The 16,756-nt window shown below is 43.6% G+C and overlaps 2 protein-coding genes across 5 annotated transcripts in view; one reads left to right on the top strand and one right to left on the bottom strand.

The window, feature by feature from the left end:
* Positions 1 to 131: 131 nt before the first annotated feature.
* C12H17orf75 (chromosome 12 C17orf75 homolog) lies at positions 132 to 10,552 on the top strand. The gene is made up of 10 exons (XM_041726592.1): positions 132 to 450; positions 1,167 to 1,247; positions 2,087 to 2,212; positions 3,138 to 3,281; positions 3,531 to 3,588; positions 5,124 to 5,243; positions 6,175 to 6,239; positions 6,387 to 6,523; positions 7,543 to 7,646; positions 8,406 to 10,552. Exons 1-10 carry the CDS (start codon positions 311 to 313, stop codon positions 8,619 to 8,621), a joined length of 1,191 nt encoding a protein of 396 aa, XP_041582526.1. The 5' UTR covers positions 132 to 310; the 3' UTR covers positions 8,622 to 10,552.
* Positions 10,553 to 12,684: 2,132 nt separating this feature from the next.
* RHBDL3 (rhomboid like 3) overlaps positions 12,685 to 16,756 on the bottom strand; it is a 47,093-nt gene continuing 43,021 nt past the window's right edge. For all 4 annotated transcript variants that reach the window (XM_041726587.1, XM_041726589.1, XM_041726588.1 and 1 more), the window contains one exon: positions 12,685 to 16,294. In XM_041726587.1, the coding sequence (XP_041582521.1) occupies positions 16,023 to 16,294 (272 nt within the window). In that variant the 3' untranslated portion in view covers positions 12,685 to 16,022. The remainder of the gene's footprint in view (positions 16,295 to 16,756) is intronic.

Genomic DNA, 16,756 nt, shown 5'->3' with positions numbered 1-16,756 from the left:
CCATGTTTATTACGTCTCCTAGACGTCTTAGACAACAGCCAGAAGAGCAAAGGGAGTCAAAAGAGAAATGGTAGAAGATCCTGCGGGAGGTAATTGGGCGCGCCCACGAGCCCGTGCGGGGAGACACCCCCCCCCCCACCTCCCCACCTCCCAGGCCAGCCCGCCAGCTTCCTGGCCTGCTACTCCGGGAGGCCGGCGGAACGCAGGTGCGCGAGCGCTGGGAGCCGCACGAGCCCGGCCTCGGAGGACTGTACGGCAGCGGGGGAGCGATTTGGCGGGAGCACAGGGCCGCTCGGAGGCCGCCGCCGCGATGCTCCCCTCCTTGCAGGAATCTCTCGACGGGGATGAAAAGGAGCTAGAGAGCAGCGAGGAGGGAGGCTCCGCCGAGGAGCGAAGGCTCGAGCCGCCGCCCAGCAGCCACTATTGTCTCTACAACTACCGCGGAAGCAGGTGCAGCGCCGGGCCGTCCCTGTAGCCCCGCCCCGCATCCCGGCCCCGCATCCCGGCCCCGCATCCCACCCTTGGCGCCAGGGCCTTCTTTTCCCCCTCCCAGCTACCTAGTCTCTGGCCTCAAGCTCTTCTCCCGGGCCAGCGCCCTGGACTTCCTCGCCACTCCCACGCCCCTGCCCTCCAGCTGTCCCCCGCGTCCTCTCATCCCCTACCGGTCGCCCCATGACCTTGTTTGGCACAGCGCCTCGCGCACTCATTAATGTCACTTTCCACCCCCGTCCTTTCCTGTCATTATCGCCCCACTTTCTCCTCTTGGCTCCAAGCATCCACACCTCCACCCCACTCTCTGATTATCCTCCGTTCTCGCTGCCTCCTTCTCCTTGGTCGGGGCAGACATTTCTGGGGCTCTTTTTGGCCCTGGAAAGTTTTTTTTTTTAGCGGAAATTTCCTTGACTCATGTTGGTATTTAATTTAGCCTTTCCTCCACCTTTTAGAGGGCCCGGAGAGCGAAGGGGCTCTTGTCAGCACCGTTTCATGGGTTTTCCCTATTGTGAAGGTAGGAATGGAGGATCCATGCACTTCTACCTTGCAGCATTTCCAGTTGACTTTCACCCCCCCACCCCACCCCCACCCCGTGCTTGCCGGCGGGGAAGGGGATGGACTCCGCTGCACTTAGAGCCCATGACTGACAGTTATATTGCTTTTGTGATGTGCAGATTGGCACAGCAGCGAGGGGACAGTGATGATGGAAGCCCAGTTGGCACAAATGCAGAAACTCCCTCTGGTGATGATTTCAGGTAAAAACAGCTTGACCATAGCCCCCACCCATGTGCTTTTATCTTCTCTGCACTCATCTGTCCTGTAGATATCAGTGGTTACCCTATTTCCATTCAGCTTTCCCCAAAGCAAACCATCAAGCCCACCTATCCCCTGGGAACCTCATCTGGCTTTCCTCACTAGTTCAGTCATTCAAGGCTGGGCAGATCTAAATACTGGTAGTGCCCCTGGTGATTAGCCAGAGGCAATTAATCTTAGTTCCTTGATTGGAACTGCATTAAATATTAAACGTCTTATGGGTATAAAGAAATCTAAAATCCTCCTTTTCCCCCGCTTCAATGCCCTTTCAGAGCTCCTCTCCTACACACTAGAATGTAAACTCTAGGACAGCAGATTGTTGTCTCTTTGGTTCATTGATGTCTCCTGACCTGGCACCCTTGGTACTAGGGTAGACATTTAATACAAATTTAGTAAATGAATGAATGAACTTTAACACTGGATGCAGAGTAGGGTAAAATACGACAGTATGTTCACTGACTGGATGATGGATGATATAAGGAATGTTTTAGGTGTTGTAATAGCATTATGGTATTGCAATAAGGAAGTTAAGGTCAGTGGATTAGGGGTCCCAGTGGAGTCATAATACTAGAGAGAATGAGCTGGGAAGATAGGACTATTTTAAACTGTTTGATAAAATAGATCATACTTGGTGACATATACACCTAGAAGCCTCACCAACAGGAGTCATAAAAAAGCTTTTTCAAATCCTTAAAGAGATTCTGGCTTTTGGTAATATTCTGACTTATGGGGTACAAATGCAGTAGTCCACTGGTAAGGAATGTGTCTTTCATTTGTCAAGCCTCTCCTTGGTGGATACTAATCTGCCATCTGAAGTGGAGCCAGAGCTGCGCAGTTTCATTGCTAAGCGTCTTTCTAAGGGAGCAGTATTTGAAGGGCTGGGTAATGTTGCATCTGTGGAGCTGAGGTAAGTGTAAAATGTGCTGTGTTCTGAATTTTTTATTTCTGAGCTAAATATGAGAAGTGATGAGAAATTGCAAAAGATCAGCTCTCACTAGACTTGCAAAGTTCATCTTTGTTCTTTGCACTGGGTCTTACACACACACACATTTGTGGAATGGAATTAATTGAATTAATTGAATGGCAGACTCTGCCACCTAAGTATACTTATTTAGTCTTGTATTTGGAAAATAAGAATTAATTACCAAAACTAAAATTGTATACACTAGTATACAATTGTAAAGCGCTTTCACAAACTTTGATGCCATTCTCTTCTATAACGGGGCAGTAGAGCAGGTTCTCTTACTTCCATTTTCAGATGAGCAAATAAACTGAAATGTTTGTGACATTAAGGTCACAAAGCTGGTCATATCGATGACATTCAGGCTTAAACATAGGTATCCTCTGTTAAATTCCAGCCATCTTTCCATTACACCCCTTGATTATAGTTCACTTTAGACTATGATTTTGGCATCAGGCCCCCTCAGGAATATGAAGCCACAAACCAAAGATAAAGCCCCAGGATTAACATGGCACATCTGCCTGAAGCTTCAGTGATTCGTGAAGTTTTGGGGGAAAAAGAGAACATGCTTATATTTATATAAACGTGGATGTACTATGAATGAGAATAAAATTTGCATGCGTTTTTCATATAAGAGAGGACTCAAAGAAATTCCATGTTTGAAATTCCAGGTGCTACTCTCATTAAAGCCCGTAATGGTACCTGATAGTTTTCCTCTGCTGTTTCAAGTAAACCAAGAAGTCTAGGACATTCTGACCTAGTTTGCAACCTAACAGTATTGCCAGATCAAGATGACCAGGGTTTGGACAGTCCATAAAACTAGATGTGTGAGTTAGCAAAAGTGTACATTTTATTGTCTTGTCTTTTCTAGGATTCCAGATTACCGAGTCGGTTGTTATTACTGTCTTTTCCAACAAGAAAAAGTGCTTCCTGAAGCAGCAACAGTGGACTCTGAACATAATGCTTCAGAGTACGTGGTCTGTTTTTTAGGAGGATCTGAAAAAGGACTTGAGCTATATCCTTTCTTTGATCTTTGAGGATATCAGGAAGGAAAACATGGGAAGCCGAATGGAGGAGTATTACTACCAACCTAGAAAGAGCTTTTCCACCCCTTACGTATTTACGTCATTTCATACTTTCATACAGCCAGTTTGTCTTGGCATGTTTTAATTTACAGTTTGCATTATTTGAGAGATTTTATGTTTCCTATTGAGAAATCAAACGCTGTCTTGATTCATCCTTTATTGCTTCCTTAAGAACATACTTTCAGGCTTGAATTGGACAAGTACATTCAAGGGCTGAAAAATAACATGAGCCATGAGGTAAGATGATCACTTTAATTGATAAGACTGAGATGATAAATACGTTATACTTATTAAATCATAGATGGACACAAAGACACCCAAATTCTAAAAACGTACGGCTTTGTGGACTAATAGGAAGGTGCTGGTTAAGGGAAATAGAGAACATAGTCCTGTAACTGTTGTAAATTTCACAAGACTGTTTCTTATGTTTTGTATCCATGAAAAATTGAATCCATTAAATTCAGGGTATATGGTAACATTGCAAGTGAGGAAGAGGATGCTCTTTTCCTGATTTCTAGGCACATAAGACTTATAGTCTGGACAGAACTAATGCTTATGCAGCCTCTGGTACCAAAGACATGCTCTACAATGGTATGACTGTCCTTGAACTCAACATCAAAGATTTGGGGGAAAATTCCATTTTTTTATTAGTCGATCTTTGATGAATTAGATACATCCATATTGATTAAGTTATCCTTACCTTTAAAAAAACACACATCCAGCATGTAGTAGTTGTTAAAGTCATAACTCTTCTAACTTTACTACCCATTTATTTGGTAACAATTCCTTTTACTTGTCATGTGCTTACAAGATCCTGCAGGAGAGGAAAGGATAGCATAGGAGTAGAGTAAGCCAGAGAAATGGGTCTAAGGGGAGCTACTCTCCCAGAGTGGAGCTCTTCCACTAGTCCCCAGTGAGCACCACAGCCTGGAAAGCTTAGATGTCCTCCTGGCAGCATGTCTGACAGCTGGAGTGGGCTAGAGTACTTTGATGAGTTAATATGTGTCCTTCTCTGATCCCATTTGAATCTGAATAAGCTGTCTCACTCCTTCAGCCTCCTTATAAAGGAGGTGCTTTATAAGTTCACACATGGATGTTTCAGGCACAGCCAAGTGCTGAGGGATAAGGATTATTAAAAGAATATCTTCTGGGGTGCCTGGCTGGCTCAGTTGGTAAAGCATGCAATTCTTGATCTCGGGGTTGTGCGTTTGATCTCCACTTTGAGTGTAGAGATCACTTAAAAAGAAAATCTTTTTTTAAAAAAATCTCCCCAGGACGTCTCTGGGTGGCTCAGCAGTTGAGCATCTGCCTTTGGCTCCAGGCATGATCCTGGCATCCAGATTGAGTCCCACCCTGGGTTCCTTGCTGAGAGCCTGCTTCTCCCTGTCTATATCTCTGCCCCTCTCTCTCTCTCTATTATGAATAAATAAATAAAATCTTTAAAAAAATCTCCAGTAAGTACACACAGTATACAGTGTGGTAGGGAGAGATGGACATGTAAATGCCCAACTTCTCCCAGCAAAAAAATAGCATGCAACCCTATTTATTTGGTCTCTTTATTTTATGTATTACATTTCTAAGTGTGTTTTTTAAATTCAGTACAGGATTAATCCCCACTCTGCTCAGGGAAGTTATATTACAATTCCTTTTTTGAGTTGCTGGTGGTAGCTTAAAAAATGGAGGTATCTATCCTCAGTTCTTTTCACCATCCAATGTTAAGTACACTAAGTGAAGGCTTATATTAAAGCAGATGACATTCTTTCTTGATCTAGGAAAGGGGCTTGGAGGATCACATAAAATCCTACCTGAGCAGCTGGTTTGAGGATGTTGTATGCCCAATCCAAAGGGTGGTTCTTCTCTTCCAGGAGAAGCTTACCTTTCTGCTACATGCCGTAAGTATTGCCCAAACAAAAGCATTTCTTTAATTGAGAGTCACTTTGGCAGAGTTTGGATTATTTAAAGACTTATTCACTTTCTCTGAATGTTACTCCCCACACCCCTGCCCGATATTCTTTCAAACTATGCTTGCAATCAGGACAGACCAAATTCTGTTTTTCTGAGACCTAGAAAGTTCCATTACTGAGGTAGAATTGCAAATACTAAATATTCCTAATAGGATAAAACATTATTATTTTTTTTTTTTTTGAGTAGGCTCCATGCCCAGCTTGAGTGGAGCTTGAACTCACAACCCTGACAGATCAAGACCTGAGCTGAAATCAAGTGAGCCAACCAGACACCCCCTAGGATAAAACATTTAAAAATAATAATTTTGAAGTGATCTGGGAGAGGCATAACTTCTAAAACAATAATAAATATAAATTCTAAACATAAATATAAATTCAAACATAAATTCTAAAACAATTTGAGAAGGAAAACAAAAATCCAAAGTAATTTTTAACTATATAAAAATGTCCAAATAGGGGTGCCTAGCTGGCTTAATTGGTAAAGCATGCATCTCTTGATCTTGGAATCAAAAGTTCAAGCCCCACATTGTGGGAGAGATTACTTTTTAAAAAATGTCCAGTTAAAAAATGAAAAATTCCAGATAATTCTAGAGTATATGGCCTGGCTTTTATTTATATATGTGGTAGGTAAATTCACCTGCAACTGGACAGTCCCATGAGACCAGGGTGGTAATGCCAGGTTTTAGATTGTCAGTGGACAGCTGCTAAACAAGGCTCTGTAGAGCTTCTGGGTAGTGCCCATCAAGAATCATCCAGTGTGGTGGTTATTGGGGAAGTTATTAATGTTTAGCATCTAGTAGCTGCTCAGTAAGGAAAACTAGAATACATGTATCAATTAGGCTTTATTTTTCTCTCATAGGCTCTAAGTTATACTCCTGTTGAAGTTAAAGAGTCAGATGAAAAAACAAAGAGAGACATTAACAGGTAAAGAAGAGTTTTGCAAGGAGGGAACCTTTTCCATAGCAAGTCTGATACTACATTTTTAAAGCCATCACCCAGTGCAGAATGAATTTGCTTTCTTTCTCCTATCCTGCAATACTGTTTGTGGAAAATAACTTGTGTGTTTCGTAGGTTCCTGAGTGTGGCCAGTCTTCAAGGCCTTATTCATGAAGGCACCATGACGTCTTTGTGCATGGCTATGACGGAGGAGCCACATAAATCTGTGGTCATCGATTGCAGTGGCTCCCAGCCTCAGTTCTACAATGCAGGTGAGCCATAACCCCTGAGGCAGCCTCCCTGGCACTGTTGTGAGTCTGTTTTTGCACTGAGAACACATGATGCAAACTTATCTCTCCTGCCTTTTACTGGTACATATTTATCTCAGACTCACCAAAAACAGTATTAATTCTAGAACCAGATATCCCATCATGCCTAGCAATTCCACTCCTGTGTATATAGAGAAACTCTTATATGTGTACATAAGGAGATAAGTTCAGAAATATTCATAAAGCCATTGTTTGAAATAGCAAAGAATGGAAGCAAATGTCTATCAACAAGAAAACTGAAAAACTGCTATATTCATACAATAGAGTCCTTCCTATATAGCAGCGAAAATGCACAAACTAGAGCTACATGCCTCAGTATAACCCAGAAACATACTATTTTGAAACAGCCATTAAAAACACAAAGTTTTAACAAATGTAATACTATATAGGTCTTAGAGATTAAAAAAAAAAAGTATGTAATAGAAGTTGAAAGAAATAGATGGGAATGATAATCTTTTCTGATGGGAAAGGAGAGGGGATATGATCAGGAAGACGCACTCAGTGCTTCAACCATTGGTCATTTCTTAGCCAGGTGGTGAATAGACTATTTTTTTAGACTATTATAGAAGTCTTAAATAATTCACTGTAAGTGGGGTGATTAGGTGGTTCAGTCTTGATTTGGGCTCATGATTTTAGGGTCGTGAGATCAAGCCCTACATCTGGCTCCTCGCTCAGCAGAGAGTCTGCTTGAGATTCTCTCTCCCTCTGCCCCTCCCCCCACTTGAATGTGCTTGCTCTTTCTCTGTCTCTCCCTCAAATAAATAAATAAGTCTTTTAAAAAATTAATTCACTGTAAGTGTTTTTACCAAGAAAGAAAATCACAATGGATATATCTGGTGTGCACCTGAAACTAATATATGTCAATTACACCTCAGTTAAAAATATATAAAAAAAAGAATAAATGTGTTATACTTTGTAGGATTTCAGTTTTATTTATTTAATTTTTCTAAAATATTTCATAGGAAGCAACCGGTTTTGTGAGGACTGGATGCAGGCTTTTTTGAATGGCACTGAAGGAGGTAACCCTTTTCTTTTTCGACAAGTACTGGAGAACTTTAAGCTAAAGGTAATTAATTGGCTATGTGCCAAATGCCACATATCATTTTTGTCTGAATTTTAATTAGTACCAGTGACAGAGTAACAAATCTGCTTTACAGCTGTGATGTCTATTAAATACGACGTTCTCAAAACTAGAATTCCCAGAAGGCATTTACTTTATATTTTTCAGGAGCTTCTGCATATATATCATTGCATTTCCAATTAATTTGTTTGAATGCTTGCCTGTATCTCAGGGACATCAGTCTTCTAATTTGTGACGTATCTTAGTTGGAAAGCACCGAAAAAATGGCTCAGTGCCTAAGGGTTCAAAATTCTGCTGGAGAGGAGTGTTAACTACTTTATTTAGGAGATTTTATTTAGGAGATTTTAAAAGTATTTTTACTTTGTATAAGAAACTGTGGGGAAGCCTGGGTGGCTCAGCGGTTGAGCTCCTGCCTTCGGCTTAGGTCGTGATCCTGGAGTCCAGGGATCAAGTCCCACGTCGGGCTCCCTGCATGGAGCCTGCTTCTCCCTTTGCCTATGTCTCTGCCTCCCTCTCTGTGTCTCTGATGAATAAATAAATAAAAATATTAATAAAAAAAAGAAATTGTGTTCTCCCAAGGGCAAAGCATATTAGTAATAAGAATGATGCAAATATTCAAAAAAAAAAAAAAAGAAACATCTCAGCAACATATGTCAGGCTTTCAGCTGAATAGGAGATATTTTTCAGGCTTCATTATTTTCTCAAGTATATAAACATATATTTAACTGGGTAATCTTTTTCTAGGCCATACAAGACACAAATAATTTGAAGAGATTTATCCGACAGGCAGAAATGAATCATTATGCTCTGTTTAAATGTTACATGTTTCTGAAGAACTGTGGTAGTGGAGATATCCTTTTGAAGATTGTTAAAGTGGAACATGAAGAAATGCCTGAAGCCAAAAACGTGGTGGCTGTCCTAGAAGAATTTATGAAAGAAGCTCTTGCCCAAAGTTTTTGATCACATGTTTTGAGATCATCATATTGTGAAGTTGTATATTCAAGCCTTGGTGTTTGAAACTGCGGTTGTTGTAATTGTCATAGGATTGCTACTTAAGACTATTTCAAATACATTCTAAATTTTTTCATTTTTTACTTTTAAATAACTTACTTAGAACATAAAAATCTGAGGACCATCTTCACTGAGTCCTAGATGTGTGTTAGAGTTGTGTAATTTTAGTATACTGCTGGCCCCATAAATTCTAGACTTTAAGGGTTTGATGCTCAAAAATCTTGAAAGGTAATTTTGTGGCTTCTTTGAGGAGTTAGCTGCAGGATTTAGCAATTTTTCCTTCCAGAAAAATTGTAATACTCCTTTCTCAATGTACTATAGCTTCTTATAAAAAATGTCCTCCTAGTCTCACAAATTAGTGCTGTGATACCGTTTCAGAGACAGATCTGTGCATCCTGTGGGTGCTTGGATAGATTTTTTTTTGTCTGATTGGTAATGACATGGATGATAAAGCCAGCTTTTAAGTCAATACACAAATCACGAGTGTGTGAGAAATTAAATGAGCTTTAAAAATAGATGCACTAGCTTCAAGACAAAACATCATCTTTGATGGAAGGCTACTGCAGAAGTGGCCTCCATCCCCTTTCTTCATTCATTTGTTCACAGGTATTTGCCAAGAGCCTGTATTTTATTTTCTCTGAAAATCCTGGAATTTTCAGTGTTAAAAAAGAAAATACATAAATTCCACAAGCAAACTGTAACATAAAGAATATAAACTGATTCTGCATATTGGAGTTACTCATTGATTTTAGTTTTTTGTATATTTTGTTACAAGCCTCATATTGTTTTATTCCAAATCAATTGAATGTGCCCTCAGCTAGAGCCATTTATAATTCCCATGGAAGCCAATTGTAGCTGCACACGTATGATGGCAGTTTGTTCTGCATAGCTCTTTAATAAATCCATTTGATAGTGATTTTTGTTTAGAAGATCAGAAGTCTTCTCACTGCCCTCAGGATGCTCAGAGGAACACAAGCCCGTAAAAATCCTCTCCTAAGCTCATCTAAATTCACGTAAGTGCTGAGTTTTAACTTTTAAAATGACTGACAACGGTCTTCTGCTTTCTCTTCTATAGAAGTCTGGGGACATGACTCACGAAGCCATTTCTTTTCCTCTAATGAGAAATACAATTCAGGATCTTCATAAAGGCTCTCATATGGTTTTAAATTTTAATAACTTGGATTGTAGGCAGTGCAGAAAACAAAATCCAAATAGCATTTTTTAATAGCATTAAATTCAGAATGACTATAGGAAATAAGCAATTCTATGGCACTACTCTTGAATCTTTTTCTAATGTACTTGGTTGCTCATTTAGAAATCAATTTTTTTTAATAGACAACATTAGGACATCAACATTTAGTCTTAAAAAATGTATTTTTCCTTTTTTAAATTCACATATCATTCAACAGTCCATGATATAAATGGCATTTAAAAGTAAATGTAATACCTGCTTCAAGCCATTTATGGATATAGTTAAGATATAATTATATATTCCTTACGTGTACTTCTATATTTTGTGATGCAGGCTCACTACATTATACAGTTGTGTAGCATACAGTCTTATTTTACAAGTCTGTGTCAAACCATCACTACTGTAGGCAAGGAGAATGGTGACATGGAATCACGTACCTTGTTGGCCATGAGAAGAAACCCAAAGAACTCATGACCAGAAATATGTACTGTATTCAAATTTTAATAAGCTAATGTATTAACTTTTAAAGTTTTAAAAAGGATTTGTTCAGGTGTGGAATACATTTATGTATTACTTGTATGCTCTACACACAAAGGAAATATGTTTGTCATGTACCAAAAATGGCCTCGGCTTAATTGTAATTATATTTGTAATAATAATAATAATAATAAACCAACTTAGCTTCTCATCAATAGAGTCATTTTTATTTAACTAGCTCCATTCTCAAGTCTGACATTTTTATTAAGGCACAACAAGCTTATGGGGAAATTATACTTGTTATGCTAAGGAATTTGTTGAAAAGAATCACATCACCTGCTGGAATACAACTTTCTACACCTTGCTGGAGGCATCAGGCAGGGTGTGAGGGCAATTTCCCTCACAATGTTTTATTCATTGTCCAGGGAAGTTATACCTGTTGAACTCAATGATCCAAGTCACTTCCCTTTACTCTCATTCATTATTAACGATGACACAATGCCTGTCCTTTACCAGAGGTGCACTTATAATACTAGCTACTAGGAAAGCCCTCAGGCATTTGGGAAATAAGAGGAGGACCACAGGAGGACCACATTTTCCTAACCATGTATCTTAGTAATGGAGATCCCCCTGGGCGTCGATGAAGTCTTTCCACTTGGAAGTCCAAGAGGGCAGCTCCAGTTCTACAACTGTTAAACTTCCTAAATGTGTCACAGACTTCAAATCTTTCCGAGTTTGCATAAATGCTAGATTCTGAGTCGGGGGTGAAAGGGAGTAGTAATGAATTCATAGCTATGGACTTTATTGCAAAAGTCCTAAGTCTAGGAGGGCTGAGAAAGCAGAGATCCTGTTAAGTGAGCACTGAAAGAATGTCCCAAAGTCCATTACTTTACTACTGCAGTGAGACTGGATCTTTAATACCGACACCTCTACATGTTTAGTGTCCTCAAAGTCCTATATGAACAGCTGAGGATTGAGAGCATGAACTTGGGAACCATAATGTGAATCCATCTATGCCATAAGGTACCCACAAGTCTCTAGACTTCTCTAAGCTTTCCCCTTGTGTAAATATGGGCATATTAATACCCATTTCATACCAAGTAGATGTGCATTAAGTGAGGATAATCTGTTGAAAATGCCTCATCCTGTGCCCAGCACATACTAAGTAATCAATAAATGGTCTTCACAGTTACCTTATAGCCCATAAACATCTCATGAAGTTATCGGAAGAATGAGAATCTAGTAAGCGGGAAAACCAGAAAAATGAAGGGGGAAGTGATAGGAGGCCAAAGGCAAAGCTAGCTGAACAGCTTTTGGCTGTCCAGAGAGCTTGCCTGTAAGCTCTAGTAGAGCCTGAAACTGATGGCAGGAGGGGGAGTGAGGGGGGAGGCGCACTGGGGCTCAGACAGGGTCCTGATGCGTCCCCCAGGGAAGTTAGTATCCACATGTGAAAGAGAAGTGAGTTCTTTGGACCTTTAGACTGAGCTGTACTCTCAAGTTTGTTCTGGGATAACTTCTGCAGCTTTTAAAAATGTTTTTACATGGCCTACAGGAATCTGATGAGACATAACATTATGGGAAACAGCTCTCAGGCTGAATTTAACAACGTGGTTTAATCCCTGGATGAAACTGAATGGTTTACGAATAGCAAAACCACATATGCTGCCAATGGTTTAGAAATGGTTTAGAGAAGCTGGAGAAAATTCACTTTCTCAGACTTCATCCATTCAAAGCCCATTCGATTGTGAAGCTTCCTAACACTACACTTTACCATGTACGCCCCTCTTGTTTTCCCCTTCTTTTACCCTGAGAACATTCCTATCACTTCCTCAAGATCCGGGTGTTGACTGCCCCTAAAAAGGCATAAAGGGTAGGCTACTGGGGTAAAGAAGGAAGTTCCTAGATGTTTCAAAGAAGAGCATTCCAATAATAGTAGTCAAGCTATTAATCTCTCGTCAGAGTATAGTGTGAGAGTAGAAGGGGAAGACAGGGCATCCACCAGGACAGCTGGCACAAAAATTCTTGACCTGAATCCACAGATGAGTTTTCTTATTTACAGATCACCTTCCCCTCGACATTGTACACAGAATTGTCTGTGCATTTTTAAAGCAAGAGAAAAACATAGCTTTCATCAACCATTCAAAAGAGTTCAGTGATTCTAGAAGGATTAAGAACCACCGAGCTACCAGCACCAGGACCAAGTACCAGGTCCCGGAGCTGTGCTGTACACACATCAGCACCACTGTGGTCCACCGCCTCCCACCTCCCCAATCCAGACAGAGATAAAACAGGCTCCAATAGCCCTTCAGGTCACTTCCTGAATAACGGATGGCTTAAAAAAAATCTTTAATGGAATCTGTGTTCAAATAATATGTTACAACAAAAATATACAGAATGTACACAATACAAAAATATTTAGAAACAAACATTGCAGCTTGTGTTTCCTTTTGTTTCCCACTTACTCAAGTCCTTGGAGGGAGGGGGAATTCAGCCTTGGGCACCGTTTTTTAAGGCAGAGGAGTATTGGTGCTTTCCAGCCGGCGCTGGTAGCAACATGAAGGATGCCAGGAAAGGGCTACCCCTGCACCCAGGAATCTGCATTATTTGCAAATGAAACTGGACCCTGGGCGCGAAGGGGAAGATCTGGGTTTGGTGAGCAATGACTCCCCTAATCCTCTGGGCAAGAATGGTCCTCATAGAAATTGAGAATCCTATTAGCTGGCAAAAATGCCTCATTAGGGAGCTTTTCCTAATTAAAAAAATGAATGATTAATGGTATCATTAAAGCCAAATTTCTCCTTTGAAGATTTGTTTTCCCTTCCCTAGTTTCTGTGATTCCTCTTCCATTTAATGAGTGTGCAAATCTATGGCTGCTGTTGGGGGAATCCCTAGTTTTCAATTTCTGCATCCTACAGATGCAAGGCCAGCCACCCTCCACAGCCCCAAGAGGCACACCGGACCAGTGGCTGTACCAGACCAGGAAGGAGGGATGATGGGGGCATGCTGCTGGCAGGGTACTGGGGGTGAGGGCACACGGACTGGCCAAAGAGAAAGCCAGATGCCAAAAAAGAAAATTTTCTTATCAGACAATCTCTAGGCCTGGTTTGGAGACCTGGGTTATGTAGAATGACTGTGGACCCCACTGGTGGCCTTGCCTGGAGCTGACAGCTGGGTGAGGGTGGGGAGGTGCGTGTTAAGCAGACCAAAGAACTTTTGGGTTACTTTTGGACACTGCTGACAGGGAATAGGTGGGGCTGGTGACCTGAGGTTAGGGGAGGCTCCCTTGGTGCAGCTCAGACAGGAGGGCAAATGGGATTTTCGCCCCAGGCAGTCCTTCTTGGTAGCAAGCTCCCATCTGCAGCTCTGGGTGCTTCTCTGAGGGCTTTCTAGAGTCTTCTAGCTCACCGTCTTCTCACCCCTGCGAGAGGGAGACTCTTCTTCAGGCCACACCGGATGAAGGCAGGGGTGACCTTCCACTCCAGCAGGGCAGACCTGCCTTCCAGTAAGGCACCAGCTGCCTCTGCTCCTCCAGGGAGAGACAGCACCACTTGGGTTTAGGGGGCTGCAGCCCATGGCCAAGGCCCTCCTCGCCATGCTTACCCAAGTCCTCTCAGGCCCCAAGTCCAACTTGGTCTCTTGTCTGAGGAAGCTGACCCTTCCAGCTACACCCTCCTCTCAGTAAGGCAGAGACGGGCTGGTAGGACACAGACAAAATGCCTCAGGGTGACGCCACTCAGCCACCGACCTGGGCCTGAGCCAACTCGGCCTGGCAGTCCTTAGTACTGTGCTGGCATGAGTCCAGCATGACCTCGGGAGATGTGGAGACCAGGACAATCTATTTAGCTTTGGGCAAAGACAGGGAAAGGCTCAGCGTAGTCTGGGGCTGAATGGAGAACTGCCCATTTACCTGTGATCACCAAGGACAGGAAGCCACAGTGCCAAGACCCCTCACTGCCTGGCCCAGTTGACTTCAGACGAAACCCCTGCCCTCGCCCCTGCAGATCCAGTCCCTCTGCCTCCCAGGCTGGAGTTCTTCATCTTTCTGGGTGGTCAGGGGTTGGGAATTCCAAGAGCAGTATAAAGGGAATCACATAGTTTGTCAAAGGCCATCCTACCCCCACTTTCTCCTCAAGGCCTCGTCAGGCCCTGCTCGGGAGTCATTCCTTGAGCTTGGTTGTCCCACTCGTACAACGGGGGTGGGGATGAGCTTGACAATAGCCAAGTTGCCTCCACGCTCTGAGCACCTGAGTCTATGGGCTGCCCTCACTTCTGACCCTCACCCAAATACCCAACAATCCTCCAGAAGCAGCTTTCCTCTAAGCTAGAATTTCTTTTACTGCAGCCTCCTGTTCCCCCCCTACTCAATGGACACACAGCTTCCATATTCCTGCCCTAGCCTCTCTTACACCCCCTAAAGCCTTTCCCTTCTATGGATAACTGAAAAGAAGCTCCTCGAGTGTGAAGGTCATTCCAGAGGGAAACAAGAACAGAACTTGGCAAAAGCCAATTGCAGCATCCTGGTGGTCCCTGGGAGGGCCCAAGGTTTCTCTCCACCCCAACCCCCCCACCCCGCACTGGTCAGTGGCTCTCAGAGAGATACCTGGAAAGAATGAAGAAGAGGAAAGAAGGGGCTGGGTTTGCTGAAAGCAAGATCCTCAGGAGTCATGCCCTCCCACCTCTCGGTGCCTTTGCCCCTCTCATGCAGACCCCTGCATACATTCCCACGCCCCCCACAGGCTTCCTCCGCAGCCTCTGACTCCACGCACAGTGTTTTTCCTTGCCTCACATTCCCTCACCTCACATTCTTTCCACGCCATCTCTTACCATCACACGGGCGTCCTCACCCACCACATAGACACACACACACACACACACACGTATCCCCATGACCAAAGGAAAGGGATAGCAGGACACTGTAGGGGAGGGCAACGGAAGAGAAGGAAAGGCTCTGAGAACAAGGCAGGGCACAGGATGCTGGGCACCAATATGAGATTCTGGGGGACAGGAAGGGAGAAGTTCAAAGTTGGTACTGGGCATTCCCTAGGCTGAGCTTAGGATGAAGTATATTCCCTCCTGCTGGGGTTTCTCTCGCTGGATACCCTCAGGGCAAGAGGGAGGCCTGGAGTTATAGCATCTCCCTCCTCTTCCCTCCTAGGCACTAGAGGCCATGCCCAGTGCCCACCACCAGGAGGGCACCCTGGGCTCCCCTACACCATGTCCTCTGCCACACTCTCTTCTACTCCAGATCTCCAAGCCCAACAGCTATAGAGCAAACATTTCCTGGCCTGTAACTGTACTGCTGGGCTGGACAAGGGCCTGCTTGCCATCTCAGGGTGAGGGTGAGGGAAGAGGCCGCTGCTCAATCTGTAACAAAGGAGGCATCGCCTGAACACACGGAATGAGCCCAGCCCAAGGGGAGGGCTGCTTTCACCACCCCCCAGGCCTTTGCCCTGGCCTGATGTGCTCAGAACAGTCTAGAAAAACAATGGTAACCACATCCAACTCATCCAGCAGGCGCCTTTCAGAAAAGAAGCTCCATTGTCCAAACCTGAATGCACATATCACAGGGGCCCAGCATCGCGTGCTGTCCTCCCTGCCTCATGGAGCTGGTGCTGAGAACGTCCACGCTCCTTTCTCCTGCTGCTTGTCCCTCCGCTCCCTGACCTCGGTCCCCCGGTGCCTTAAGGAGGTGGTGGCAGCTTTAAGTCCAGCAGGGTGTAGGCGAAGATGTTCCAGAAGACAGCGAACAGCACAAACACTGTGTACATGGCCACAAAAATCCACCACAGCGACTGGTCCTGCAGCCTCTGCTCGTAGTTCCTCAAAACTACCACGCCCAGGGTGATGCCCACAGCCACACCGCCCAGGTGCGCCACGAAGCTCGGGTGAGGGCATGGGGGGTAGGCGGATGGGTGGAAGCGGAGCCACACGGCCCGCCCAAACTCCATGCTCACTGTAAGAGGAGGAGGCAAAGAGAAGTCACAGGAGGACCACTAGGCAGGGGCTGGGGGGAGGCCTTGCACTCCAGCCATCCACCTGGCCATCTACTTACACATCCATCCATGAATTCGTTCACTACCCATTAGGTCGAGCACATTTGTGCTGCACTAGAGATATAGGAGTGAGGGACAGACAAACTCTGTTCCCCCAGGGCTTATGGATCTGGCAATCGGCCAGCATCAATTACACATTCCCTCTCATGAGAGAATTGCAGTAAAAAGAAAAAATTCTATGGGGAGTAAAAAACAGGTAATTCTAAATCAATGCTGGGTATAAGGAAGGGGATTCTTTAGTTTGGGGCATCAGGCAAGATCTCCTCAGAGATGCAAAATTTGAGCAGAGATGTGACTGTCAAGAGAAGGCCCTGAGAAGAGCATTCCAGGCAGAGTGGATAGCTTGTGCACAAACCCAAAGA

The sequence above is a fragment of the Vulpes lagopus genome, chromosome 12 (genome assembly GCF_018345385.1).
Source record: "Vulpes lagopus strain Blue_001 chromosome 12, ASM1834538v1, whole genome shotgun sequence".
Lineage (NCBI taxonomy): Eukaryota > Metazoa > Chordata > Mammalia > Carnivora > Canidae > Vulpes > Vulpes lagopus.
The sequence above is the reverse complement of the archived record's forward strand: the minus strand, read 5'-3'. Positions and strand labels throughout refer to the sequence as shown.

Coding starts and splice junctions, on each gene's coding strand:
- C12H17orf75 (XM_041726592.1), top strand. CDS start 311: ATGCTCCCCTCCTTGCAGGAATCTCTCGACGGGGATGAAAAGGAGCTA. Junction 2,213..3,137: donor GTTGCATCTGTGGAGCTGAG/GTAAGTGTAAAA, acceptor TGTCTTTTCTAG/GATTCCAGATTACCGAGTCG. Junction 7,647..8,405: donor TGGAGAACTTTAAGCTAAAG/GTAATTAATTGG, acceptor ATCTTTTTCTAG/GCCATACAAGACACAAATAA.